Source organism: Rhinolophus sinicus, linkage group LG03, assembly GCF_036562045.2.
Source record: "Rhinolophus sinicus isolate RSC01 linkage group LG03, ASM3656204v1, whole genome shotgun sequence".
NCBI lineage: Eukaryota > Metazoa > Chordata > Mammalia > Chiroptera > Rhinolophidae > Rhinolophus > Rhinolophus sinicus.
Window position 1 is genome coordinate 109,671,899 of NC_133753.1, and position 26,424 is coordinate 109,698,322.

General features: G+C 43.1%; 1 protein-coding gene and 1 pseudogene across 1 annotated transcript in view; one reads left to right on the forward strand and one right to left on the reverse strand.

Moving 5' to 3' along the window:
- Nucleotides 1-12,521: 12,521 nt before the first annotated feature.
- The window catches only part of LOC109438060 (uncharacterized), a 42,452-nt gene continuing 28,549 nt past the window's right edge, over nt 12,522-26,424 (reverse strand). The window contains exons 7-10 of the mRNA XM_019717641.2: nt 16,654-16,727; nt 15,703-16,172; nt 15,222-15,414; nt 12,522-13,773 (exon numbers count right to left, since the gene is read on the reverse strand). Coding sequence (XP_019573200.2) covers nt 12,935-13,773; nt 15,222-15,414; nt 15,703-16,172; nt 16,654-16,727 — 1,576 coding nt within the window. The 3' untranslated portion in view covers nt 12,522-12,934. The remainder of the gene's footprint in view (nt 13,774-15,221; nt 15,415-15,702; nt 16,173-16,653; nt 16,728-26,424) is intronic.
- Nucleotides 16,202-17,175, forward strand: LOC109438064 (GTP-binding nuclear protein Ran; annotated as a pseudogene).

Here is a 26,424-nt window from a genome sequence, read left to right on the forward strand (position 1 = left end):
CCCTCTAGATACTGCCGTAGACGGTCTCAGGCATTACACAGTCACTGCCACTTTCACACCCACATATAGGAATTCCTGTGCGTATCATTCGGTGTGGGTGATACTTAAGACCATGGGCAGGCAGGAATCATTAAGACAAAACTTGCCAGGAATGAAGTACAATTGCCACTCCTCTGTCCCGTTTCTGTCTGCTTCATCATAGTGTGGCCACCGAGATGAAAAGTTCCAGTGAAAAGAAAGTTTAGATCATCTCTTCTGTAGGAAGAAGCTGATGCACCATCAGAATCATAAAGAGTAACAAATGACCCCCCAAAATTGCTTTTAAAGCTACTTATATCATCTGTCTTATACCCTGATTTGAACATGTAATTTCTCAGTAATACTTACCTACTCTGATTACACTATAAAAAACCTTACCGGCCGGTCCAGTGGCTCAGGTGGTTGGAACGCCACGCTCCTAACACCGAGGTTGTCGGTTCGATTCCCACATGGGCCAGTGAGCTGCGCCCTCTACAGCTAAGATTGTGAACAACTGCTCTCTCTGGAGGTTGGCGTGAGCTGCCCTGAGCGGCTGACCGACGACTGATGACCTGACTGCCTCAGCGGGGCAGGGGGTGGGGGTGGTGCGGGGGGAAGCGCAAGGCTCATAATACCAGCAAGGGCCAGGGAGCTGTGTCCTATACAACTAGACTGAGAAACAATGGCTTGAACTGGAGGAGGGGGGCGGGAGGCGAAAGAAAGGGGGTAAAACATGAAAAAAACACCTTCCCACAGCAGATGCACATGATTGCCTGGGGTAGCCTATTGCCCCATTTTCTTCATGTCACACCTGTTCAGGAACTGTCATGGTGCCCTGTCAGGGATTTCCATCAGCTACTCCACAACCTACCGTTAAAGGCCCATCAACCCACCAGCCTCCCCAGGACCCACCCAGCATCTTCTCTCATGAGCTTGTCATTTACTCTCCAACACCCTGCCTTTGCTGGTACTGTTCCCTCTATTCGCAATGTCCTTCCACCTTTCCCTGATTACTAAAACCCTAGTATGTTAATATTGGGAGTGGGGAGCATGCCAAGTAGAAGGAACAGCAGCTGCAAAGGGCCCTTGAAAAGAAATGTCCTTGCCACATTCTAGGAACAGTGAGGGGCATTGCAATCTAGGAATGGTTGCATTCTCAAACTCAGATCGTCAGATGTGAAGGGGTTTTCTCATACAGAATCTGTGATTCTTAATTTAGTTGAAATTCTGATAGAAAAATCCCCTACACTTAGTACATGCAAGGGTAGTAACTGCTAGTATGAATTTTCTCATGTCAAGCCATGTCTGACCCCCGGATGCAGTTTCTCCTGCTAAGAAGCAGGATGTGGGGCCCGCCCAGTGGCTCAGGCGGTTGGAGCTCCATGCTCCTAACTCCAAAGGCTGCTGGTTCAATTCCCACATGGGCCAGTGGGCTCTCAACCACAAAGTTGCTGGTTCGACTCCAGCAAGGGATGGTGCGCTGTGCCCCTTGCAACTAGCAACGGCAACTGGACCTGGAGCTGAGCTGTGCCCTCCACAACTAAGACTGAAAGGACAACAACTTGAAGCTGAATGGCGCCCTCCACAACTAAGATTGAAAGGACAACAACTTGACTTGGAAAAAGTCCTGGAAGTACACGCTGTTCCCCAATAAAGTCCTGTCCCCTTCCCCAATAAAAATCTTAAAAAAAAAAAAAAAAAAAAAGAAAGAAAGAAAGGAAGGAAGGAAGGAAGGAAGGAAGGAAGGAAGGAAAGAAAGAGAAAGAAAGAAAGAAAGAAAGAAAGAAAGAAAGAAAGAAAGAAAGAAAGAAAGAAAGAAAGAAAGAAAGAAAGAAAGAAAGAAAGAAAGAAGGAAGCAGCATGTGTGGACATCCAGGGTTCTCCTCAGCATGAATCCTCCCCTGCTCCACCAAGGCTGGCTTCTCAGCAGAAGCTGTGCGGTGTGTGCCTTATGCTCCCAAGGTATTTGTTTGATTGAGTTTCTTTGTTATTTTTTATTGTTCATTTTTATTGGGAATATTGGGGAACAATGTGTTTTTCCAGGACCATCAGTTCCAAATCAAGTCATTTTTTTTTCAATCTAGTTGTGGAAGGCGTAGCTGACTGGCCCATGTGGGAATCGAACCGGCGATGTTATGAGCACTGTGCTCTAACCAACTGAGCCAACCGGCTGCCCCTCTTTGTGTTTTTTTAAATAACTTAATTGAGATATAATTCACACCCATTTAAAGTGTACAATTCAGTGGTTTCATTGTAGTTTTGATATGCATTTCCCTGACAGCTAATTATGTTGAGCATTTTTCCGTGTTTATTGTCCAGTTGTGCAATCACCACCACAATTTTAGAACATTTTCACCACCCTAAAAAGAAACCCGCACCCTTTAGCAGTCACACACTATTTTCTCCCAACTGCACTAGGCAGCTACCAGTCTAGTTTCTGTCTATGGATGTGCCTGTTCTGAACACTTCACATAAATGGAATCGTAATCATGCACTATGTGGTCTTTGTGTCTGGCTTCTTTCACTTAGCATAATGAAGTCCGGGTTCATCTGTGTATGTTGGAGTATGAATCTGTACTTCATCCTTCTTTGTGGCTGAATAACATTCCATTCTATGCACATACCACATTTTGTTTATTCTTTCGTCCACTGATGGACATTTGGTTTGTTTCCATTTTTTGGCTATTCTGAATAATGCATTGCAATGAATATTTGTGTACAAGTTTTTGTGTGGATATGTTTTCATTTCTCTTGGGTGTATACCTAGACTAGAAATTTCTGGGTCAAATGCTTTGACCTTTGAATGAAATGCTAGACTGTCACCCAAAGTGGTTGTCCTGTTTTATACTCTCATCAGCAGTGTATAGGCTTCTGATTTTCCTACATCCTCAACATCACTTGTTATTGTAACCATCTAGTGGGTTTGAAGTGGTTTCATTGTAGTTTTGATGTGCATTTCCCTGATGGCTAATTATGTTGAGTATCTTTCCATGTTCTTATTGTCCAGTTGCTTATCTTTTTTGGAGAAATGTCTATTCAGATCTTTTGTCCATCTTTTAATCGGTTATTTGTTTTTTTATTATTGCATTAGTTATAAGATATACCCTAGATATAAGTGCCTTATCATATATAGATAATTTGTAATTTTTTTTTGACATTCTATTGGTTGTCCTTTCACTTTCTTGATGGTGTCCTTTGAAGCCCCAAATTTTTAATATTTTATTTTTTCAAAATTTTTAATTTTGATGATATCCAATTTATCGTTTTTTCCTTTGATTCCATGTGCTTTTGGTGTCTGTATTATCTAAGAGAAACAGAAACAATAGGATATCTGTAGATATATAAAAGGAGACTTATTATGGGAATTGGCTCATGCGATGTTGGAGGTTGAGCTATGCCAGGATATACCACTTGCAAGATGGCTTGTGTTTTTAAGAGATGGTCCATATCTGTATGGAACCAACATGGTGGGATCTGGAGTCAGATGTTCTTAGCTTTGCCCCTTGACTTGCTGTGAGTGATCCTTTGGCAAAAGATTCACCCTCTCTGAGCCTCAGTTTTTATTTCTATAAACGGTATTTACTTCATAGAGTTTTATGAGGCTTAAATGAGAGCATGCCAGAAAGTACATAGAGGCTGCACATAGTATGTGCTCAGGAAACATTACTAATTATTTATAGGAGGACCTACCAGGAGAAATTCAATGGTTCAGGGAGATGCCAGACACGTCCCGTGGAGTCTTTCTAGACAGAATTGACAACCCTCAAATAATTTTAAAGAGCATTTACAAACTCTTTCAGACTAATCTCATGTTTGTTATAAGGGTAATTTCGAGTTAGCTATTCTTTTGAACTAACATAAAGCATCTTTTGTTTTTAACATACTCTAAATTTCCTCAAAAAATGGACTCCACAGTTACAGAATATGATTCAAACATCTGTTTAAGCCTCTTTTTCTGATAAAAAATGGGATTTATTGCATACATCTAGTATAACATACTTTTTATTTTTAAAATTGTGGTAAAATATGCATAAATTTTACCATTTTTGACCATGGTAAGTATATAATTCAGAGGCATTAAGTACATTCACAATGCCGGAGTCCTTTTGCTACATCAAACTCACAAGGTTTTCCTGAAATATGAATGGGTGACTGTATATGCCTGATGTAAGATACTTCCCATTTTATAATGATTATAGGTCCCCTCTCTAGTGTGGAGATCCTAAATTATAATAGCCTAATATAACATATATACTATGTATGAGATAAAATCCTAACTGTGTTTGAAGGCTCTCTCAAGGTTTGAGAAAGCTTTCCCACAATCATTGCATTTACAAAGTTTCTCTCCAGTGTGGATTCTCTGATGTATAAGGCTTGATCGCTGACAGAAAGTTTTCCCACAATTAATGTATGTATGAAGTTTCTCCCCTCTGTGCATCCTCTGGTGTGTGATCACACTTGATTTCTGATAGAAGGTTTTCCCTCAGTTGTTGTATTGATAAGGTTTCTCGCCAGTGTGGAACCTCTGATGTTTGGTGACTTCTGTGCTAAGACGAAAGGTTTTCTCCCACTGATGACTGGAGCAAGATTTCTCTCCATTGTGTTTCCTCTTTGTCAAGAAAGCTGTGAGTTGCGGTGGCCGGTTAGCTCAGTTGGTCAGAGTGCGGTGCTTGTAGCACCAAGGTTGCCGTGTTTGATCCCCGCATGGGCCACTGTGAGCTGCACCCTCCTTAAAAAGAAAAAAGAAAGAAAGCTATGAGCAATTCCTGAAGGCGTTTCCACACTCAGAACATTTATGTTTTCTCTCTAGAATGAATTCTCTGATGTATTATGAGGTGAGAGTTCTGCTTGAAGGGTTTTCCACAGTCACTGCACTTAAATGGCTTCTCCAAAGCTGAGTAAGGGTAGAGTTCCCAGTGAAGCTTTCCCACATTCGTTAACACACACAGGGCTTCTCTCCAGTATGTTTTCATCACATGCATTACAAGGTGGAATTTCTGATGGCAGGTTTTCCCACAGACACACAGGATTTCTTTGCTCCGGGGATTTTCTGGTGATTCCCCGTGGCTGAGTAATCCAAATTACATTTCTTACAAGACCTTTCTTCTTGTGGGATGTTGACATTTCTGTCAACTTTCTTATGGTTATAGGCTTTTTCTCTAAGGGGGGGTTTCTGGGGATGACTGTTGCTCTGCAAGAACATAACCTGCAGGAAGGAGTACTTTTCCTCTCTCTCTTGTGGAATTTTGCTTCTCTATTTCTAAAGAGCTCATAGATTTATAAGACTCATCAGATCTTCTGTTCATATCCACTGCTTCACCATCACCCTATTGTGGAATACTCAGCTCACTCTTGGTTGTCTACTTTTAGTCTAAGACAATAAATAGAAAAGGCAAATGTCATTAATCTCTGCGGTCAGGAAAAGAAACATTCTGCAAAGTGTCTAGAATGATCTACATGACTCCTAAGTAAATGGGAAGGCAGCCTGGGCACTGAAGGCAGACAGAGCTTTAGTGAGAATTCTAGTTCCACCAACTTAATTGCTTGGACGCCCTAAGTCTGTTTCTGCATGTGTAAAATAGGGATATAAAAAAATAGGGATATGGTAAATTTTACGTTATGTGTATTTTACAGTTTAAAAATGGAAAAAATAATTAAAATGTAAAATATATTTGTTCTGCTATCACTAGAAATGTAACACTAAGAGCCAAAATTGGTTTATTCATCTGGAATCATGTTTATGAATCGTATATGTGAACTATCTGTTAAGTCATTGTGCACAGACGAGATGGGGTGAAATTACGCCATTATACAGAATTGTGGAGACAGCTGCTTGCATTCTTTTCTATCATCTCAAGATAGATCCCACTCTTATGCCTCCTAGTAGCTGACAATCCCACCAAAGAGAATTCTGGACGTGGGCTACAAGGAAAGAGCTGCTGCCTTCTTTACTCCTCATATTTCCAGGCTAGCACTTTGAGGTTATTCTAGAAGAACTTATAAAGTCACAATGTATTTCCTGGGATGCACAAAGCTGCCACCTCATCAACAAATATACATTTTACTGGTGTAACTGAGTTTCCTCAATTCATTAGATTACGACGTGTGGGTAGACAAAGGGGTGGAGGCATTGCCACCTGCTCATGCTGTGGGTAGGATTGCCAGATAAGATACAGGATGCCCAGTTAAATTTGAATTTCAGATAAAACACTGAATAATTTTTTCGTATAAGAAGTATGTTCCAAGTATTGTTTATCTGGAATCCATATGTAAGTCTTGTGCCTTTATTTGCTAAATTTGGCCACCCTAGCTAGTGTACATGTGTGTGTGAACACGTGTGTCTGTGTGTGATATGGGGGATGTTCGCAAGCATCTTTAGGCCAAGCCAGCCTCAAAGCCCCAGGGACAGTGTCCTTCCCAGCCTACCAGGGGTCCTCACTCACTCTACCAGAGCCAAGCAGGCACCGGCCTGCTAACCATGGAAGGTGGGCACTAGGATTGGAGCAGGGCGCAGGTATACCAATGTCCCCATTTGTTACATGATTTATCTGAAGGTCTCAGCACAACTGAGCAGTAGTTGCCTAAGAAGCACCCGTTCAACAATGCACCCGTTATTGCCTTTTCCTCCTCCCATCTCTCTCCCTGCTCCCTCACTCCTGCATCCGTGAGTCACCTCCATAAACAAACTATCTGCCCCCAAATCCTTGTTCCAGACTCTATGTTATGGAAAATTCAAACTATGACAGTTGGTACAGGTAGTGGCCGTAGAAATCTAGCCCTCAGGATGGGATTCTGGAACAGGTCATTCACTGGTCAGATGGTCAGAAAGGAGCCTGGTGATAAGTGCAGTGGCGATAGCCCCTGGCATGGTATAGCACGGCAATTACTAAGACGCTCACTAGTTATGGCAAGACATGAGGCACAGGGAGAAGGGGAGCCTTAGCTTATGCACTCGTTCTGTAACTGAACACTGTTGGGGTAGCGGCAGTTATAAGGACTGCAGAGCTTCTCTCAGTCTCTCTCTAGCTCTGAAGAAACGAAATGATAGGCTCAGGCCAGCCAACTACCAGTTCCGGACACGTTGGGGAAGCCGGAAGTCCTCCATGGCAGCAGTTAAAGATCCTCATCTTGTGCTGAGAGCAGACTGGACTGAAAACCAGGTCCGGGACTGAATTGTCAAGTAAGGGTGGCAGAACCGCAAAGGTCCCTAAGTGCAAAGCCTCACCAAGTCATTTATGCCAAAATTCTGAGGCCTCATTGGGAAAGACTGGGATCCTGATATATGAGAGATGCTTGGTATGTGTGCTTGAGTACCCCAAACCCTAAATTCTTCTGAACTCTCTGGCCTAAAAGAAGCATCTTGCTATAGGAGAGCAGCCTCTTTTTGCTTGGAGACCATGCAAAGATCTCACCTGAGGCAGGTAGGTGCCTCTTGAGCTGCTTATGCTTCTCAAAATCTCTCCCTACCTCCCCAATACCTACAGACCAATAGCTGCTGCATAACCAAGTGGAAAACCAGTCATTGCTGCAAGAGAAAATTCCTTGCTGGGAGTGTTGCAGAACCTGGATAAAATTACTCGCAGGGACCAGAGAGCACATGTGGGAGCTGACTTGGAGTGGTGGCACGCTGAACATAAAGCTGGGATAGGGAGTGGATATTGACATTGAAACACCTCTGGTTTCAATGTTCTGGCAAAGACACCCAAGGACAGTCTGTGGTAGGTAGAATAATGGCCCCCAAAGAAGTCTACATCCTAAGCCCTGGAACCTGTGACTAAGGTTGCGGATGGAATTAAGGCTGCTATTCAGCTGAGCTCAAAATGGGGAGATTATCCTAGTTTTTGATAAATTTAGCATGTAACAATTTGTAAATTTAAGGTGTACAGCATGTTACGCTGATACATTTATATATTGTAATATGGGTTCCGTTGAAGCAATATCTATCACATTACATCATTATAGTACACCATTAGTGACTGTATTCATTAATCTGTGCATTAGATCTTTATGGCTTAGTTACTGCTCGAGAGATTATCTTTGATTTCCAGATGGCTCCAGTGTAACCCCAAGTGTCCTTAGAAGTATAAGAGGTAGGCAGAAGAGTCAGAGGGAAATGTGACTATTAGAATGGTTAGAGAGATGCAATGCTGGTGGCTTTGAAGATGGAGGAAGGGGGGCTATGAGTCAAGGAATGCGGGCAGCCTCTAGAGGCTGGAAAAGACAAGAAAACAGATTCTCCCCAGGAGCTCCACAAAGGGATACAGCCTTCCTACCAGCTTGGTTGTAGCTCAGTGAGACCCATGTTGGAACTCTAAGCTACAGGTAATAAAAGTATGTTGTTTTAAGCCACCAAGTTTGTGGCAATTTGTAACAGCAATAATAGTAAATTAATACAGTCCTAATACACTTCTAGGATGGCTCATTAAAACTTGGACATGAATGATGGCCTACAGTAAATGATGTAGAAATGTTAGACCTAATTAGCAGAGTATTGAGAAAGGGGTCAGCAGGCTCATGAAAAAGTGAGTTTATCACGTGAAACTGGAGAACCCAACAACTATGTTACTCAGAGGGCCCAAAGAATTCTCCATTTACTAAGACACTATGGAGTATGAATGAGGGGAGCCCAGGTGTTACTGAGAAGCTCAGTGGTGGCTGTCTCTGTAGGCTAGAATTAATAGGAGATGCTGATATGGAACTGAGTCTTTAGTGTCAAAGGGGATGACTGATTTCTAGAATAGCTACCACGATGAGCAACAAGGCTGGAATGGCAACCCACAGGAATCTGTGGTGATGGCTAACTCTTGGTGTTCCTAGGAAGGACTGAAAGCCAACAGGGTAATGCTTGACTTGTACAGTAGTACCTCAGTTTTCAAATGTCTTCGTTGACGAACATTTCAGTTTATGAATGCCGTAAACCTGGAAGTAAATGCTTCGGTTTTCAAACACGCTTTGGAAGTCGAACATGTCACACAGCTTCTGCTGAGTGCAAGATCCTGAGGTTTAGATGTCGGCTGTTTTTGAACGTTTCAGAACTCGAATGGTCTTCTGGAATGGATTATGTTCGAAAACCGAGGTACCACTGTATAAACAAACAGAAAAAATTCACAAGCTGGTGAGAAGGCTGGTATCAGCTTTGCAATGGGAAATTGCAATCCTTCATCAACTTTCCAGATCTGAGCCAGTTCGCCAATCCAGAATAATCAATTGAAGGGGAGGATTTGGGTTTCTTTGGGGAAGAACCTTACAATCCCACCACAACTATATGGAATAAATGTTTCCCCAAAGGGTTTTGTGGAGTATAGTAGGGAAAAGGAATGTCCAGACCTTTGAGGCTAATGGATACAGAGTCTGAGGTGACACAGATCTAGAGGGTCTAAAATTCCCATCATTGGCATTCAGATAGAGGTCAGCGAATGAATGGAGTCCTCACCCAAATCCATCTCAATGGGTCTGAAGACACACACTGTGATTCTGTTCTTGAGATGATAATTGGGATGGATATATTCAGCAGGGGGATGGACATTTAGCACTTTGGTTCCCTAACCTATAGCCTAAGTCATTATGGTAGAAAGGGCCAAATGGAACCCATGAAATTCCCCTCCTTTTACCTAGCTAAGATGGTAAATCAGAATACTACATCCTGTGTGGAATTGATTACTCCCACCCTCAAGGATTTAAGATGCAATTCTTCTGTATTGCTCCTGTAAAAAACTGGTAAATCATGGCTGATGATGTTGTCTGCCATAAGCTTAATCACAACTGCTGTCCCCATCTTTACTGGAACAGATCAACAGGGCCTCTGGCTCTTGGTATGCCAGCTAGTAATCTGGTGAATGTGTTCTGCCCATCTCCATCAATAAGAGGATCAAAGGCAGTTCACAATTAACCGGAAGGACAGCAGAACACGTTCAATTTTATTTATTTATTTATGTATTCCCCCCCACCAACCCTTATGCCTCCCCTCCCACACTCCAGTTCAAGCCATTGTTTCTGTCTAGTTGTGTAGGGCACAGCTCCCTGGCCCTTGCTGGTATTGAGCCTTGCGTTCCCCACAGCTAAGGCAGTCAGTCGCCAGTCACCAGTCGTCAGTTGGCTGCTCACAGCAGCCCACGGCTGCTCATGCCGACCTCTGGCTTCTTATGACAGCCCAGCTCCAGGGAGAGCTGTTGTTCACAGTCTTAGCTGTACAGGGTGCAGCTCACTGGCCCATGTGGGAATCAAACAAGCGACCTTGGCGTTAGGAGCACAGAGCTCCAACCACCCGAGCCACTGGGCCGGCCCCCACACTCAATTTCTTGACCCAGTCTTGTCAACCCTCCTGCTACTTCACACAGGGACTTTGGTTTTCTGTACAATCTGTGGAACATCATTCTAATAATGACATCATAATAATCAAACCTGGTGAAGAGAAAGTAGCAAGTGTACTTGGATTCCTCAGTAAAACACATGCATACCAGAGGATGAGAGATAAATCCTACAAAGATTCAAGGGCCTTTTATATAGTGAAGTTTTCAAGGGTCCAAAAGTCTTAGGCATACTGGAAAATTCTAAGGTAACGGACAAATTATTGCATCTTGCCTTCACTACTAAGAGGCAGTGTTTGGTGGGCTTCCTTGGATTTTGGAGGCAACACATACTTTCAAGTGTGGCCCAGTCATATAGCCCAAGTACTATATGACCTGGCAGATTCAGATGGTGTCAGAGGTACCTGTGGTAGGTACAAATGTGGTGTAGAGGTCTGCTAAGCCCCAGTGGAGCTTACCAATAGAATTCTAGAGCAAGGCCATACCTTCTGCAGGAGAGAACTGTTCAGTGTGAAAATCAGCTCCTGGGATGCTACTGACCACGGGACAGTGACCATGTAACTGGAGCTGTTAATCGCAGCTGAGGATGCTCTGACTCACAAGTCATTCGATCTGGAGCGGGTGGACACAGCAACGATCCACAATATGGAGGAAATGTCACATTTGGGATCAGGCATGAGCAGGTCTGGAAGTCACAGGGGATGTAAGCAGGAGACTCAGACCTGTGTCACCTGACGTTGCTGAGCTGATGCTTCTCCCTCTGCTCATACCTGTGGACTTATGGCAGGCTCTCTGACTTGGTGGAAGAAACACCTGGGTCTGTTTGACAGAGGGGTCAGCTCAGTATGTTAGTGTGAACCCAAAAAACATTGATTCACTATGGCCTTCCTGAGGAGTGGCCCTGAAGTCCACTGTGAGAAATCCAGTGAGTGGGAGAGCTGCAGGCAGTCTGGGCACCAACTTTGTACGGGGGGAGAAATGACTTGAGGGAAAGTCATGGCTTCCTGGGCTGAGGCAAACAACTTTTCTAGACAAGGCGCCTGCAAAAAGTAAGGTTAAAGTCTGGAGACAAGATCTGAGGAAGACATCAGCTTACAGATGGACCTATGAGCGCTGAAACGAAGTGTGTAGATCTTTGTGTCCTCCATCAATGTCCCTCAGGAAGTACCCACTGCACAGAAGGTATCAGGAAAATAACGGGCAGTACAGATGTGGGACCCATTCACCTCACCAAAGTAGGATGAGCCGCAGGCCCTCAGGCTTAGCAAGGGCTCTTCATTCCCCTTACCTGGAACAGCTCCAGCAGGAGCCCTACAGATAATCAGCGGCTACCTAATCACCAAATTCTCTGTGGGCCTCCATGTTTCACATACACAGGAGAGCTCACAGGAAAGGTACTGAGTGAAGGTGATGGCAGGACGTCCAGAAGATCGTCAGCAAGCTACTGGAACAGTGACATTTCAAATTTCAAGTACAATTGATTGTTTTTTTCCAATAATGACCCCCTCCCTAACAAATCTGACTGGTGCATAAAGACTTATTACATGTACTTTAATCTGTTTCCAGGATGGCACAAAGGCAGTTTCTAGAGATCAGAACCAGCTCTGATTTTGCAGGCCCTACTCCTGGCATTTCAGGTTTGCCTGGTCACTAGGGCTACAGTCGGAGACAAACACATATTTTAGTGACTACTAATCGGAGGTGGAAAAAACTCGTAATATGAAGATAAGCAAGTGAAGTAGTGGGGGTTCTAGGTAACAGGAGGACCAACTGGCCAAGACTTTGAGAGGGAAGTATCTTAAGAAATCAAAGAGATTGCAGCCAGAGAGAAAAGATCAGATGAATTTAAGGTAATCGGTTGTACATTATTGACTTCTGAAGTTTAGAAGGAGGAAGCTTCTCAGGGAGAGTCAGATTTTCAGAATTTGGCGGAGACAGAATATACACAACCAAAATGTACACGAGGCTGACAAAATGTTCCCAATTATTAAAAAAATGTGCTTAGTATATAGAAAAAAAAGCACAATGTAGATCAAGATACTCAACACTCTACTGCAATTTCCTAATGCACATATTCACAAGTATTAAACATTCTATTTACCCCAAATCCAAATTTTCCCAAAGCTAAACCAGTTGGAATAGTTTTCTCTCTAGAACAGTGTTCAACAAATATACCATTTATTATAATAACAGTCCTGAAGCATTACAAGATGTTGTAAGTTTATTCTGAATCAGATAGTGTTCAACATGGCTCAAGTCTTTACAAATCATAGTTCTTGTTAAACAGTTGTAATGTTGCATAATTATACTGGATACACATCAATTTAACTATACAAAAGGCAATGCCGGCATGGTTTATGGGACCTGAAGTGTGGAGGGGACCCTGCCCCAGTTAAGTTGGCAAGTGAGGAATCCACTGACACCCTCCAGGGCCTGCCTTCCTACCGTGCCACTGCTTGAGCTCTTACTCAGGCATACCTTGGAGCTGAGTAAAACAAAATCTACCACCAGAGTTTATATTGCTATTACTGGAATTCTCCCTAGCACTCATTTCTAAAAACAAAACAAAACAACAAAAACCACCACCACCAAGAGAGCATACTTGACAGTTAAAGCACTTCTCCCTCTCCAGTGTGGACTCTTTGATGTTTGGAAAGATTTGACTTACTGCAGAAGGTTTTCCCACAATGATTACACCAGTAGGGCTTTTCCCCAGTATGGATTCTATGGTGTTTATTAAAATTGGAGCTGTGGTTAAAGGCTTTCCCACACTCCTTACATTTATACGGCTTCTCTCCAGTATGGAGTCTCTGATGAGAACTAAGACCTGCGTGCTGACTAAAGCTCTTCCCACATTCATTACACTGGTAAGGTTTCTCCCCAGTGTGTATTCGATAGTGTCGAATGAGGCTGCCTTTACCACTGAAAGCTTTCCCACAATCTTTACACTGATATGGGGCCTCTTCAGTGTGCATTCGCTGGTGTTTAAGGAGGTCTGAGCTCTGACCAAAGGCTTTTCCACACTTACAGTCATAGGGCCGATCCACCAAGTGTGTTCTGTAATGAAGGGTAAGGTTTGAGCTATGGCTGAAGGCCTTCCCACACTTGGTGCATACATACGGTTTCTCCCCAGTGTGTGTTCTCCGGTGTTTAGTAAGATTTGAGCTATTACTAAAGGCTTTCCCACACTCAGCACATATGTAACGTCTCTCTCCTGGGGCAGGTTTAGTAGACATTAATTCTCTACCTTTCTTGGAACCTTTATCTAAGAAAGGGGTTTTTCTTCCTCTTTCCTTTTCAAGGTTTACCCACTGCCTGTCTAACCTGGCCTCACATTTGTTGGCAATAACCATGGGAATAACATTCTTTTTGAATTCTTCTGCATGAGACTCTTCAGAACTTTTCTGCATATCTGTTGATTCCTCATTCTGGGTGCTCGATTTACAATCTGAAACAGTAAGTAGAATAAGGACATGTCAGTTGTTTCCTGTTCTGAGAAGAAACTGTTAAAGGACAAACAGAATCATCAGGTGACACTGATGGGTTTTTAAAGGGTGACCAAATATTGCTCTATGAGAGGTCACAATATCACAATGATACAAATAAGCCATCATCAAATCTAGTTTACAGTACCAGACTTTCACACAAGCCCCCTACCAGAAATTATTATAGCATGATAAGTATTAGGTTGGTGCAAAAGTAATTGCAGTCTTTGCAATTGTTTTTAACCTTTTAAACTGCAATTACTTTTGCACCAACCTAATACATGGCTTTTTCTGCCAGGAGAAGAAATTCATACATAGAGGGCAATAAGAGAAAACCAAGCATATTGGGATAGCAGCAAAGGAGATGGGTGATACTCAGGCAGAAGGAAAAAAGAAACATTGCTTAAGGGTCAAATTTGAATAAGGAAAATAAAAAGGATAATTATGGGATAAGAGGCTAGTGGCAAACTCATGTAGAATCAATAAAAGAGTATATTCAGTCCATTTATAATCATTCTAGTCTTAGATCCTTATTAATTTGAATGAAAATACTTAACTCCCATCAGGGTTCAATTCATAGCATTTAACCTTCATTGGCTATGTCTTGTAATTCTTTTAGTTATAAAGTAACACTATTGAAATCAGATTGAAGCAATATATCTTTTTAGCATTTCACTAGGCAGTCACACCTCTACGAGTCCATCTAACTGTTAGTCCACATACATGGAAAAGGAGAGTAAAAGAAAGTCTCTCTGAAAAATGGGCTCCCCCTGAGCACGGTCACTTCCCACCAAGTACAGAAGCCCCAATCGACAAAGCACTTTCCTCCAACCCCTTTTCCTTGTCCCTCTCTCTCCCCCCACCTACCATCTATTCCTTCCTCTGCCTGCAGTCAGCACTCAGCTGCTTCCAGGCTATTCACTGTCTGCTGGGGACTGTAACAGGAGCTAAAACCCCTTTCACTCTCCACAATGAGCAATCACTCGGTTACTCATACAGCCTTCCCTTCAAGTTGCCATGAACTATGTGTGGGAAATAAGTAACTTAATAAGAGTTAATAATTTTAAATGCCTAACGAGGCAGAAGTTGAAAAAGAATTTACCAGGGACCATTTCTACATAATCCAACACTGATTATAACAGGTTCACAAAATCATTAACAAAGGAACAAGCACAGTAAGAACTGGTCCATTCAACCTGTCCATACCTCCATACACAGTCCCTTTATTCAACTCACTTCAACTGACTTTATTAGTGTGTCATCTGTTCCCATACCAGGACCCGGACTGAGACGCCCCAAACCAGTCAAGTCAATTCTGGGGATCGCCTCACAACTAGTAATTACAACTAGTCTGTTTCTTCAACTACAAGGCCTGGGGCACTGAGTGGGGGGCCTGACAGATGGTTCCTACCTTGAATCTGTCTCAGCTCTGGAGTGAAATCCTGCTCTTCACCAGTCTCTTGGATGTATAGGGGCCCCCAAGATTCATATTTGGGACTGGTCTCCACAGACTGTGGCTGTGTGCTGCTCAGGGGTTCCTCTGCTGTTCCTGAAGAGGACATCTTCTCCCACATCTGTTTCTGATCATTTGGAGGAGGTGAAACCTAGAGACAATTAGCAATGGCTGGGTTTATGCACAGCTCACTTTAAGAACTAGAATGGAAGAAAATCTCAGGAGAGCCATATAGAATCTCTAGGAAAGAGAAAAGAAACACCCTCCCATGCAATTCTCAAGGCTAAAACTAGTATAGGATAGTAGGAAAAAATAGGAGGACATCTGGTCTAACTCAGTGGAAACTCCCACTCAGCTATTATTGTACAGACAAAGCCATTCCTGCCTGGAATGCTATGCTCCTCCTCTTACAGGATAAGAAAAGGTGCCCCCAGCCCACCTCCTGTTCTGGTTCATCCAGTTCTCGCTCCAGGTCTTCCAGGAGAGTGACAGCCTCCTCCGCGCTCTCGGGACAGTGCTCCTGCACCCAGGCCTGCAGCTCCCGGGGCAGGATGGTGAGGAACTGCTCCAGCACCAGCAGCTCCAGGATCTGCTCCTTGGTGTGGATCTCCGGCCTCAGCCACTCGCAGCAGAGCACCCGGAGCTGGCTGAGTGCCTCCCGGGGTCCAGGTGTGTCATGGTACCCGAACTGCCTGAAGCGCTGGCGAAACATCTCTAGGCTAGGAAAGCACTTCTCTTTCTCCTCCTCCTCGACTTTCATAATCACCTGCTCCTGTGGAGGTCTAGAGCCCGGACCTGCAGCCATGCCCAGGACCTTGGTCATCATATGGACTCCAGAAACAGCCTCGCTAAAGACCAGGCTCTGTGAATCAGGGATATTGGCTCTTTGGGGTTTCTGGTTCTTTAGGGCTACCGGTTAAACATAAGAAAATATGGTTACCATAAAATCACCAAAAGAAAAATTATGTTTTTTTGGGGGGGTCTTTACAATTATACCTTTAGCACAAGAAATTATGGCCGTCATAAAACTATCATAAAAATTACTGTTCAAAACCTCCCTGGAGTTAGGTGAGGACATCCTGCTTTGTCTCCACGCTCCTAAAGGGCACACTACACTGTAGCACGGTTTATACATAAAACCTAGCCGTTGCCCCGCCCTCCCTCGGCACACGCTCGCGCCCATGGCCGCTGCGTCTCCCCGGTACTTGAATTGCGCTTCCTCCGTCTTTCTAGCTCTCAGACGCGCCCAGAGACGCTTCTGGAAGTAACATCACGATGGCTGCCCAAGGTGAACCCCAAGTTCAGTTCAAACTTGTATTGGTTGGTGATGGTGGGACTGGAAAAACTACATTTGTGAAACGTCACCTGACTGGCGAATTTGAGAAGCTACCCTGGGTGTTGAGGTCCATCCCCTCGTGTTCCACACCAACAGAGGACCTATTAAGTTCAATGTGTGGGATACCGCTGGTCAGGAGAAATTCGGTGGACTGAGACGGATATTACATCCAAGCCGTGTGCCATTACAGTGTTTGATGAAATTTCCAGAGTAACTTACAAGAATGTGCCTAACTGGCATAGAGATCTGGTACGAGTATGTGAAAACACCCCCATCGTGCTGTGTGGCAACAAAGTGGATATTAAGGACAGGAAAGTGAAAGCAAAATCAACTGTCTTCCACCGAAAGAAGAATCTTCAGCACTACGACATCTCTGCCAAAAGTAACTACAACTTTGTAAAACCCTTCCTCGGGCTTGCTCGAAAACTCATCGGAGACCCTAACTTGAAGTTCGCTGCCATGCCTGCCCTGGCCCCACCAGAGGTTGTCATGGATCCCGCCTTGGCAGCACAGTACGAGCGGGACCTGGAGGTTGCTCAGAAAACTGCCCTCCCGGACGAGGATGACGACCTGTGAAAGTGAAGCTGGGGCCCAGCATCAGAAGTCTAGTTTTATAGGCAACTGTCCTGTGATGTCAGCGGTGCAGCGTGTTTGCCACTTTATTACATAGCTAAGCAGAACATGTGCTTAATCTTTGGGATGCTGAAGGAGATGGATGGGCTTCTGAGTCAGTGTGGCAGTTAAAAATACCTTCCTTTTTTGGACCTGCATATTTAGCTGTTTCGCAATGCAGTGGGTTCCTTATCAAGTTTCAACTGTAAGACTGCTACAGTCATACCACAATATCCAGTGGGGAAATCTTGTTTGTTACTATCATTCCAATTCCTTTTCGTTTACAATCAAAGTAAATTTGTGTTTCAAATATAAAAAAATAATAAATTTAAATTACCTTTGCTCCATAAACTGTTTCAGAAACTCCTCTGAGACTTCAATAGGCTACATGCTGGCCAAATGCAGTCTGTTTAAACCTAAGACTTTTAGCATCAAAATTTACTAGTCAAATGACTGGGTTAGGCAGCATGACCAGGAATCAAGTTATAAGGTTGGAATTAACCAGTAAATTTGAAAATGATTGCGTATAATTAGTGATATAATTGTGAGCTTCACTTGACTCATTTTAAGTAATGTGTACTCAAGATTTTCAATGCCCTTTACCTTCAGTTTTCACAGAAAGGCAAGTGGAATGACAGAGAGATTAGACCAAAAGTAACCTATATTCTTAGAAAAGTATTTATTTTGATGACCTATGTATGGCGAGAAATTAAGGGAAAAAATGAAATCATAACAGATGATACAAACAAATAATGTTCAGAAGTATTTTCCCCTTTAAAATTTTGAATATTCTAAGTATTTTGTTCGGTTAATATATTAGAATACCAAACACATCTGTAATAAATATTAATATAATTACTTCTATTTTTTTCATTTGCCAAGAAAGTGAAGTCCTCTCATTCAACATTTACTGAATACGGGCTACGGGTTTGGAACTAGGGCTGCAGTGATGAGTAAGACAGATACACTGTTATCCTCACAGAGCTTCCCAGTCAGCGAGGGAGATGGAAAACAAACGTGTAAACACAGAGAATCAGTCCATCATAATTGGCACTCATTAAATATATTTTGAAAGAAAACTACATAAATTAGTGAATCTTACATGCTGTGACGGGCCTTCCTGAGCATGTTTTCAAACTTTAAGCAGCATCTTTCATGTCACATGGGTGAGTCTTGCCTGAATTTGGATAATCTAGAGCAGGAAAATTCCAGCAGTCTCAATAAAGAGCCCAACACATAAAAACCTACATGGATGTTTGTTATATGAAATTATATTGATGGCAAAGACAGACACCACAGAAAGAATGCACAAATGGTTTCTATAAGCTGAAAGCGAGGGACTAGGAGTTGCAGATAATCTAAGGCATTTAAAAACTTGAGTATGCTAATTTCTAACATGCACGTCAATCTCCATGGATCTGGCTTGACAGCACTTGAAATACCAAGTTTCTCTCTCACACACACACACACACACCCATAATATACACATAATCACAATGAACGAGAAAGGACAAAACAGTGCTATTTCTGAGTTATAGAGTGATGGGTTATTTCAATTTTTAAAAATTCTCTTTGATTTTTCAAATATTCTATAATGGGCATTATTGCTTTTATATCAGAAAGTCTTTAAAGGGATCATAAGCAGTCTTTTGACAAAAGTTTTACTACTAACGCTCAAATTTCATCGCCTTCAAAAAACAAAACAAAACAAAACAAAGAAAACCCCAAAACAATAAGACACCACAGCCCAGGAAAACAAAACAGCAATTCCAGTCCAGGCAGAACCCTCCCTCAACAAATGTACATTTGTGTTACAGCTTTTATATTAGGTGTTTCGAGTCACACATTTAGTGAATATATATTAAAAACATGTACTTTATATGTTATTTTCCCCCTTCATTTATTTTTGTGATCAATTTTGGTAATTTTTAAAAATATAAAGTAGGATTCTAGTAACAGAACCTCAAGACGTAACCTTGCTTTTATGAACAATTCAATAATTACCAGAACCCTAGGGATGTCAGCACTTGGACTCCCCTCCACTGTACCAGCTCCGAAGCCCCTATGAGATGCCAACAGCTGCCTGACAGAGCGAACCAAGAGCAGCACTGGCCACTCCCTCCCACACACACTCCGCTCCCGGAGCTCCCAAGCTCAGGATGATTTAAAAACTGAGCCAGGGGAGAAGTGCTGCCATCTTGCTCCTAAAAAAAGGCACTGGCACCAATGGCTAAAATAACTAAAAATAACAGATGTAGCAGTGCTGGGAGCATTCCTTAGAAATGCTTAAAAGTAGACCTCGGTGTTGGAATAACTTCAACTAACTGGTTACAAAATTTCCGACTCCAGCCAGTGGAGGGCACACCAAGAACAGTAGACATCGGAACCCATTTGGGTTGCTCAGCTTCTGGGATCCAGCCTGGGAAACTCAACAGCACGCTAGGAGTTACACAGCACAGGTGGCATTAAGTAAGGAGTGTCTTATTCACGTGGATCTGTTCCCAGAACTTGGGGAGTCCACTCTCACACATGCCACTGCATCACGATTGCCTCTGCAAAATATGTACATAGTTGCAACTAAAGAAGAAAAAGTTTCCCTAGATGTTGCTACGGTGCCCCGGGGTGAGCTAGCTCACTAGCAAAGTGACTTAGAATCTTCTAATGCACCAGTTCTGTAGTGCCTACAATTCAAATTCACCACTGAGTGATGGGCTTGGCACTTGGACCCCTTCTTCCTTGCTGCACTCAGTCTCCATGGAGATTTCCTCAAGGCATGTGGCTTTAATTATCATCTATTAATATATACTCATAATTGCCGATGTATCTCTGGCCTGGACCTCTCCTTTGAACCCTAAACTCATACGACCAACTACCCACTTGACATTGGCACTCGCCTGTCCAACAGCATCTCAAGCTTAACATGTCCCAAACTGCACTTCCCATCTTTCCCCTCAAAGTTGCTCATCTCAGTTACCCGCAACTCCACTGTTCTGTTTTCTTGGACCGAAAACCCTGGTCATCCCTGACTCCTTTCTCTTTCACATTCTACACACAATTCATAAGCAAACCCGGTTAGCTCTACATCCAAGAGACCCGGAGTTCACCACTTCTCACTCCCTTCACACTGCCATCCCACTCCATCACCGCTTGCCTGGGGTACTGAAATAGCCTCCGAATTGGTCCCACCCTTGCCCTCTCAGTCCATCTTCAACACAGCAGCGAGAGTGATCCTGTTAAAATACCAGTCAGATCACATCATTTCTCTGCTCACACCTCTCGAGGCTTTGTGTGTCACACAGAGTAAAAGCCAAAGTCACCCAATAGCCAACAAGGCCCCACAAGACCTCAGCCCGCGGCCTCTGATCTCATCTTGTTCTTCTCTCGTTCATTCTACTCCAGCCACACTGTTCCCTGGACTTGTGAGGCACACCCCCACCTCAGAGCCTCTGTCCACGCTGCTCCCTCTGCCTAACCTTCCTGCAGACTACACCTGGCTGGCTCCCTCACCTCCTCCAGGTCTGTACTCAGGTATCACCTTTGGCCGAGGCACCCCTGACCACCGTGCTTTAAACTGCACTCTACCCTCCCTCACCCCAGAACTCCTTATCCTCCTACTCTTTTCCTCCACATCATTTACTGTATTTTACCATTTTAAAAACTGTCTCCTTCCTTGACTATCAACTCTTGAGGGCAGGGACTTTTGTCTTGTTCACTGCTATATTCTGAACACCTAGAATACACCTAGTACTTTTCAGGTGTTCAAATATTCATGGAAAGAATGAATGTGATACATGGATCTTTGGGGCTACCCTTAAGGAGTAAAAAACTGTAAAACTGGGTTTTAAAAAATACCAATACAAATATAGGTTAAAAATATGGCAGTATGAACTAATATTTAGCATAAAATAATGAGAGGCTGACACAGAATTAGGGAAGTGTGTGTACAGGGGTAAATATACAGATATTTCCTAGATCTGTCTGCTGAGAAGGTCTAGAAGCAATGACATCCTGGTAGCAATCAGCATACCCAGTGCACAGATCTTGGTTTCTAAATATCATTCTCCAAGAACAGGAACTAGAAATGGAGAAATCACTGATTCTAGGTCGGGGAATATACAAGGTGAGGCTGGAGCATCTTATAATGCCAGAAAGTGTTAAATAAAATAAAACCAATGCTCCCTCCCTCAAAAAAAAACAAAAAAACAGGGAGGCATGTCAAATGGACATAGAAGACAAAATATAAAAAGCTCCCAATGGCCACAGCTGAAACAATGAGTAATGAAATAAATAATGTAGTATTGGATTATAACCCTAAGTGTGAAATAAATATCCATAAGCCCATACTGATGCAAAAAAAAAGGTGACTGAATAAATAAATAGGGGAGAAAAGACAAATCTCCCACACAAAATTATTCCAAATAATTTATGTAGATACTAAGGGTGGAGCTTAACTCCCCGCTCTTTGAGTGTAGGCTGCACTTGATGACTTGCTTCCAAAGAGAATATAGAAAGGGACTGGGGGAAAGAAACCCGACAAACACGACCTCAGCCAGCTGATCAAGATGAACAGCATCATGGTACACACATACACACACACACACAGAGGAATATTACTCGGTCGTGAAAAAGACGGAATATTGCCATCTGCAACAACATGGATGGATCTTGATGGTATTATGCTAAGTGAATTAAACGGAAAAGGATAGGAACCCTACGATTTCACTCATGTGGAGCTTAAAACGAAAATGTAACAAATAAACAAAAAACTCAGAGATAGAAACATCAGAATGGTAGTTACCAGAGGGGGAAGGGCAAAATAGATAAGTGGGGTCAAATATATGGTAATGGATGAAAACTAGGCTTTTGGTGGGGAGCATGCAATAGTGTACAGATACTGAATTATACTGTATACCTGAAATTTATATAATGTTATTAACCAATGCTACCTCAATAAAAATGAATTTTTTTAAAAAGATGAACATCATCAGTGATAAGTCATGTGCCCTGATATATGATGAGAAGAGCACTTCACTTCTGTGCTCTTCCTCCTCAAAACCCATATCCCCAGTCTAAGCATGAGAAAACCATCAGACAAACCCAGATTGAGGGACATTCTACAAAATAACTGACTGGGAAGGCTCAAAACTGTCAAGGTCATCAAAAACAAGGACAGACTGAGAAACTAACTGACCAGAGGACAGTAAGTAGACATGAAAACTAATGTAATGTAGTATCATAGATGGGATCCTGGAACAGAAAAAGGACATTAGGGAAAAACTAGTAAAATTCAAATAAACTGTGGAGCTTAGTTAAATTAATCGTAATGTACCAATGTTGGTTCCTTAGTTGTGACAAATGTACACAGTGATGTAAGATGTTAACAATAAGGGAAAATGGGTGAGAGGCAGACAGGGACTCACTGTATCATCTTTGAGTTTTTTTATAAATCTAAAACTATTCAAAATGTTTATTTAAATAAAAAAATAAGTGGTGTTGGGGCAAACAAGCAACTTTGGTAAATGGTGTTCTATTATGGAGGAGTGGTAAAGAGAAATATAGCTGTTTTCTTGAACACTAACTGTGCTGAAGCAGACCATTCTCACAGTTGACATTTAAAAAAGTTGTGAAGCCTTTTTCTTTTATGACTTTTTTTTTCAAAGGCACATGTCTTAGGAGCAATAATAGTTAATTTCTGACTCTCTTCCAATAACTGGCAGAATACTGGCCTAATGAAATAGTGTCTAGCAGATCTATTTCAAACATAACACAAAGCCTATTTTTACCAAATACTTTTAGCTTTGAACTAGTTGGCAACATCAAAACAATATCCCTTCCTCCTTTGAAATCACACAGGCCATTTTCCAGTTTGGCAATTCTATCTCCACAGGCTCAAAGGCTACTTACAGAGGTTTAAAACACAAATCTGCTCCTATCACCCAGCTGTTTAAAACCACTTAATTTCTTTGCATGGCAAATGAATCCCAGTCTGGTCTCTGTCTCCCCATTCAGTCATCACTCCTCTTTCCCGATGCTCAATCAAGGCCCAATTCTCATGGCAGGCTTCTATTTACCTTTCAAGTCTCAGCTCAGTAATTAATCCATGAAAAGATGCTTAACCTTAGTTATAATAAAAGAAATGCTTCCACCTCTCAGACTGGCGAAGATTAAAAAACAAATCACATAATGCTCTGCCTTGATTTTTTTTTTCCCCGAGTAAAGCCAGTAATTTCACATTTGGTCATGTTGAGTTTGTCTAAAGGTTCATTTAGGGATGCCCTCCAGGACTTGGCTTCTGCATTTTTGTTAATAAAGTGCTCATAAAATCAAAAAGCATGTGGATGGAAAACAGAGGTTTCTTTACAAACTCACACTGTCTTCAACCACTGTGAACTACTCTTTTAGGCTATAAGCTAAACAGCTCCATCAAACAAAAGTCATGGTCTAATAAGCAGAAGGCTTCTGTTCTGTTCCAAGTTTTTTCCCCCTCATTTATGCCAATTTCCCAAAGTTTGTATGCCCTTATAGTGCCCCAAACACATTCTGGAAGAAGATGAGGCATAAATATATCAAATTATCATAGATTCTAACAATTTAATGGGACTTACCAACTACGTAATCCTAGAATGTCCTTATCATACTCAGTCTGTACCTGAAAACTCTTAGGCAGGCAAATTTGATAATTCTTGAGGCACAGAATTCTGTTAGACAGTTCTAACCGTTAACAAGGTTTTCTTTATGTGGAACCAAATTGTGCATAACTATTTAATCTACTATCTTCACGGATCCTAGTTTAGTCCTAGTCCAATACTTACTTTGTCCGTAATATCCTCCAGTTCCTGAAAACAATCGTCTTGCCTCTTAACTCTTTTCTTTTCCACCGTTGTTCCAACTGTTCCTTATATAAACTAGGTTTCCAAGTACCTCACCCACCAGATCACCTTTCTCTTGACAAACTCTATTAACAAATGCTCCTTTTAATACTGTTTCCAAACTTGAGCAGATCTCTGTTATTTGCATGCTTTCTGACCTGAACAAAGCCCAGGGGGACTATTCCCTCCCCTGGATCAGACGCTACCCAGGACTTCTAAAGAGGTTCGGTTTCTCACAGGAGGTCCCCACCCCCTCGGGCGTGTTCCATCAATTAGCCCTGATTTCTGACCTCCCGTTGAGAGCCAGGGGAAAAGAGAAGGCAGCCCCGGTCAGGCTGACGGCTCGGCTAAGGGAGCGCGCGCACACACACACGCACAATCGCGCGCGCGCGCACACACACACACACACAATCGCGCGCGCGCACACACACACGCACAAATACTCTGAAACGCGAAACAAAGTTTCATCTGTTAAAGCCGTGGGGGGAGGAAAAAGCTTTCCAGGGAACACGCGCCTCCACCATCCGGGGCAGAGCAGAAATACGGGGCTCCTCCCCACAGCCCTTCCAGGACCGGTCTCGGGGGGGGGGGGTCCTCGGAAGCCACAGGTGGTACACCCACTCGTTCCTCCCCGAACCCTTTCGCCCAAGGCTTCCTCTTCCGCCCGCCAAGCTAACCGGGGACCAGGAGGCTCACCATGAGTCAGAGCCGCTCGGGGCGCTGGGACACCGCGATGCGCACCGTGGCCGGCGCAGCCGGAGGTGCGTCATAGCCCCGCCCGCGGGCCGTTGTGCGCGGCCGCAGCGGTCCCTCTAGGAATTCGGGAGGTCTTGGCATCTCGGTGTCTCGGGTACGCGGGAGATTTGAGGCACCTCCTGTGCGAGCGGAATCGCCCCCAACGCGAACGAGCAAGGATCTTGTCCCCCTCCCCCTTTTGTATTTTACTAAGAAAGGTCCGAGAAATGAGCAAATCGCGAGGTGTGAGGTATGAACATCATGCCATCCGACCTAAGAGAATATGGAGAATTTTTGCTTACCTTAGGTAGGAAAAGATAAGGGGGAGAATGAGGGACAAAACAGTCTTAGGTTTCAAATATGTGAAGTATTGTCATTTGAAAAAGAAATTTGCCTTATGGGACCCCAGAAGACCAATGAATGGAACTGATAGAAAAGTACAAAGCAAGGAAGGACTTTTCTCAAGAAAGAGTTGCTTAAAAGTGCCCACTTCCTGCATCGTCTTGTGGTGTTTTGAAGAAGTGGGAGAGCCCTGGGGATGAGAAGGGCAGTAATTTTGCAGAATGAATTTTTTTGTTAGACGCCCTTTGACATCCTACAGCTTGCCCCAGACTCCTGTTAGTTTTCCCCTTAACAGGAGGAAAGCTTTTTACATCTCTCCTTCATTACCACTCCACACACACCTCTTTTGAGTACTTAACTACGGGCTGGGAACTGTGTTAAATACTTGGTTTCAGTTATATGTGCTGCATACAAAACTACTCCTGAACTTAGTGCCTTAACACAACTAGTATCATTTCTCACATGATCTCACAAATCTGAACTGGCGGAGTTAGTTCTGTTTCCTGGGGTATCAACTGAGGAGCTGGGATGGCTGGCAGTTAGTGCGGGCCCACAGATGGGAGGCTCAGCTGGGATGTTGGCCTGGGGCCTCCGTATGCTCCTCCATGTGAGTCTGTCCACATGGCTGCTTGGGCCTTCTCAGGCATGACCGGGTTCCCCAAGAGGAGCATCTTAAGAGGTCAAGGTAGAATCATTGTAGATGATTAAGGGCCAGCCTTGGAAGGTATATAGCATCATTCCCACCACATTCTATTGTTAAAACAGGTCACCAAGCCAGATTCAAGGGGAAGAAAAATAGACTTTATCTCTTGGTCACATTGGAAGGGAGTATGAAGGATGGGAGATGATGTGACTATATTTAGAAACAATCTACTGCACACATTTATCATCATTATATCAATCCTGTGAAATATAACCCTGAGAATACTTAGCCCTGTGAAATAGTAAACTGTTTTATAGAGCAGGAAACTTGGGCTCAGAAAGGTGAAAAACTTTTCCAGTGCCGTACAACTGATATGTGGGAAAGTCAAGACTCACGCTTGGCTCTGTTTCTCCAAAGCCTATGCTTTTCAGCACTATACTTCCTCTGTGTTAGACTGGAGAAAGAAGAAATGGTTAGACGGAACAGAATCATTAGGGCTGAGGGGAAAACCAGGAAACCTGCATCCGTTCCACTAGCCATACATGTGTTGATGCTTTGGTAGCGCTCTATCCATCCTCTGAAGTCAAAGGATCTCTGCCTAGTGATGCAACCGGTGAATTGTGA